This window comes from Gordionus sp. m RMFG-2023, chromosome 2 (genome assembly GCF_954871325.1).
Source record: "Gordionus sp. m RMFG-2023 chromosome 2, tfGorSpeb1-WG-v2, whole genome shotgun sequence".
Classification (NCBI taxonomy): domain Eukaryota; kingdom Metazoa; phylum Nematomorpha; class Gordioida; order Chordodea; family Parachordodidae; genus Gordionus; species Gordionus sp. m RMFG-2023.
Genome location: NC_088776.1, coordinates 30,212,890 through 30,215,697, shown reverse-complemented (window position 1 = coordinate 30,215,697; position 2,808 = coordinate 30,212,890). Strand labels below are relative to the sequence as shown.

Below are 2,808 nucleotides of genomic sequence, written 5' to 3'. Positions count from 1 at the left end.
CTTCAACTGTTAATGCTAAATTAATACTTAGTGAGTGATATTGATATTCTATTTTTAACACAAAATTTGACTGGTAGCTGACATAGTGAAAATATAATTTATATGTATTAATTTAATCTAATATTTAATTAATTTAATAAATATTTAGATAGTCTTATTAATTTTTAAATAATAAAATTAAATCTATATTTTACTTAATAGAATTATAAAAGAAATCTTTCAGGGGACAATCAAAAATATTAATTTTAAGTTCAAGGGGTTAAGATTCCATTAAAAAAATTTTTTTGCTTCAGGGGGCTATTCAAATTTTACGGGGGGCTCGAGCCCAGCGCTCCCCTCTAGGCACGCCACTGATTTTTATTAACGCAAAACATAAACATGGCGTTCTTAATCCTCAATTATCTTGCATGGATAATGGTAAATGTACAAAAAACTTTCCTAAAGAATTTATAAATAATACAATAACAAATATTAATGGGTATCCTCTTTATAAAAGAAGGGATGTAGGTTCTATATTAATATCTGGTAAACCTGTTGATAATCATTTTATTATTCCATACAATACCTACTTACTTTTGAAATACAATGCCCATATCAATGTTGAAATATGCACTTCTGTTAAATAAGTTAAATATATATTTAAATATGTGTATAAAGGTTATGATTGTGCAAATATCGATTTAAATTTAGAATCTCTCCCACCTAAATATGATGAAATTAAAACTCATTTAAACACCCGGTATGTTAGCTTATATGAAGCGATGTGGCGGTTATTAAAGAATCCCATGCAGTAAACAATCTGTCTATTTTCAACTGGGCGATGAGAGGGAGGCTTTCAAAAGAGCCAATTTGAAATAAACTACAGATACTGCTTGGTTTATCTTAAATCAATTCAATCCTTGCGCCAGACAATATCTATACATTGATATTCCTTATCTATCACTATGTTTTTGTTAATTATACCTGGCGTGAGAGAAAACGTGGCCATCAATCTATTATCTCTATTAAATGTGGAGAACGGTTTTATCCACGCCTACTTCTTCTTCATGTTCCTGGAGCAACAAGCTTCGATTTTTTGAAAACTGTTGATAACATTTTGTTAAATACCTTTAAAGAGACTGCTATCAAAAGACATTTATTTTCTGATGATAAAGAGTGGGAGCATTGTCTTGAAGAGACATCCTTATTTCAAATGCCTTTTCAATTTAGACTCACTTTTGCTTTTATATGTGTTTTCGGTCAACCTCAAAACCCTGAATATCTATGGGATAAATTCAAACCTTACCTAATTGAAGATTTTTGCGTACTAATTCTTAGTCAATTGTTATTAATTTAGCTGCATGATATTTCTAATATTCTTAATGCTCACGGGTTAGATTGCAACAATTTTAATCTTCCTATCCCTGAGCCTATTCTTCAACCAAAATTATATGATTCAGTAACGGAGACAGCTAAGGCTTTAGTAATGTTATACAGTTTAAATTCTTTACAAAAATACACTTTTGATCTAATTATTCACGCAATAGAAGATATTTCATGTACCACTAGATATTTTTATCTTGATGGTCCAGGGGGATCAGGAAAAACTTACCTTTACAATACTTTAATATATTATCTTAGAGGGCAAAATAAAATTGTTTTGCCATTTGCTACAACAGGAATTTCATCCATACTACTAAATGGTGGAAAAACAATTCATAGTGGCTTTAAACTTCCTATACCTATTTTAAACACATCGGTTTCGCATATGAGACCTCTATCTACACAAGCTAAGGAAATTAAACTTGCCCACTTAATAATTATAGATGAATCAAGCATGATGACAAAACATGCTATACGTTGTATAGATGTCTTGCTTAGGGAAATTATGCAAATAATTACTCCCTTCGGAGGCAAAGTTATTTTATTAGGAGGTGATTTTAGACAAACTTTACCTGTTATACCTAGGGCTTCTAAAACATGTATCATCGAATCATGTATTAAATCTATGAATTTATGGCATATTTTCCACCAAATTCAATTAACCCATAAAATGCGCACTTATTCTGAAGAGGAAAGTTATATTAAATGGCTTCTACAAATAGGTGAAGGGAATACACCACTATTACCTTCCCCCCTTCCTTCTCACTATGTAGAAATTCCCTTATCTATGCTTGAGAATTCTCTAATTTCATCCATATATGGTGATTCTCTTTTACTTAATAATATTGATTATTTATCTACCAGCATAATTCTAACAACAAAAAACGATATTACACTAACGTTAAATAACACTATTATATCAAAACTTCCATGCCCTTTAAGACAATATTATAGCTCTGATTCATTCCTTTCCGATCACACAGATGATTCTCTCAACTATCCACTTGAATTTCTAAATTCTCACACCTTCTGGAATGCCACCGCACATACTATCATTAAAAGTTAGCACAATTATTCTACTTCTCCGCAATATGAATCCTATAAAAGGATTATTGAATGGCCCCCGATTAATAATCAAAAGTATGCACAATTATTTTTTGGATGCCGAAATAATTACAGGCACCAATAAAGGTTACAGGGTCTTTATTCCTCGCATTGATTTAACTCCAAGTGAATCACAATAACCCTTTATTTTAAAACGTCGTCAATTTCCAATTCTTCCTGCATTTGTTATCACTATAAATAAAAGCCAGGGACAAACCTTCGGTAGGGTTATATCTTCATGAACTGTATTTACACACGGACAACTTTACGTTGCCTTAAGTCGTTGCACTTCTAAAATAAATACAAAAATTATTATTGTCCCCACGTTGCAAGGACATATGT

The 2,808-nt window shown here is 31.2% G+C and overlaps 1 protein-coding gene across 1 annotated transcript; it reads left to right on the top strand.

Moving 5' to 3' along the window:
- The first annotated feature begins 944 nt into the window (after positions 1 to 944).
- Positions 945 to 2,606, top strand: LOC135924247 (uncharacterized). Its single transcript, XM_065459299.1, has 4 exons — positions 945 to 1,020; positions 1,116 to 1,303; positions 1,337 to 2,423; positions 2,470 to 2,606. Exons 1-4 carry the CDS (start codon positions 945 to 947, stop codon positions 2,604 to 2,606), a joined length of 1,488 nt encoding a protein of 495 aa, XP_065315371.1.
- The last annotated feature ends 202 nt before the right edge of the window (positions 2,607 to 2,808 follow it).

Excerpts from the sequence above, each read along its gene's own strand:
- LOC135924247 (XM_065459299.1), top strand. The coding sequence starts at position 945 with ATGTTTTTGTTAATTATACCTGGCGTGAGAGAAAACGTGGCCATCAAT. Across the intron at positions 1,021-1,115 it reads TCTATTAAATGTGGAGAACG|AGACTGCTATCAAAAGACAT; the intron begins GTTTTATCCACG and ends ATACCTTTAAAG. Across the intron at positions 2,424-2,469 it reads CGCACATACTATCATTAAAA|GATTATTGAATGGCCCCCGA; the intron begins GTTAGCACAATT and ends ATCCTATAAAAG.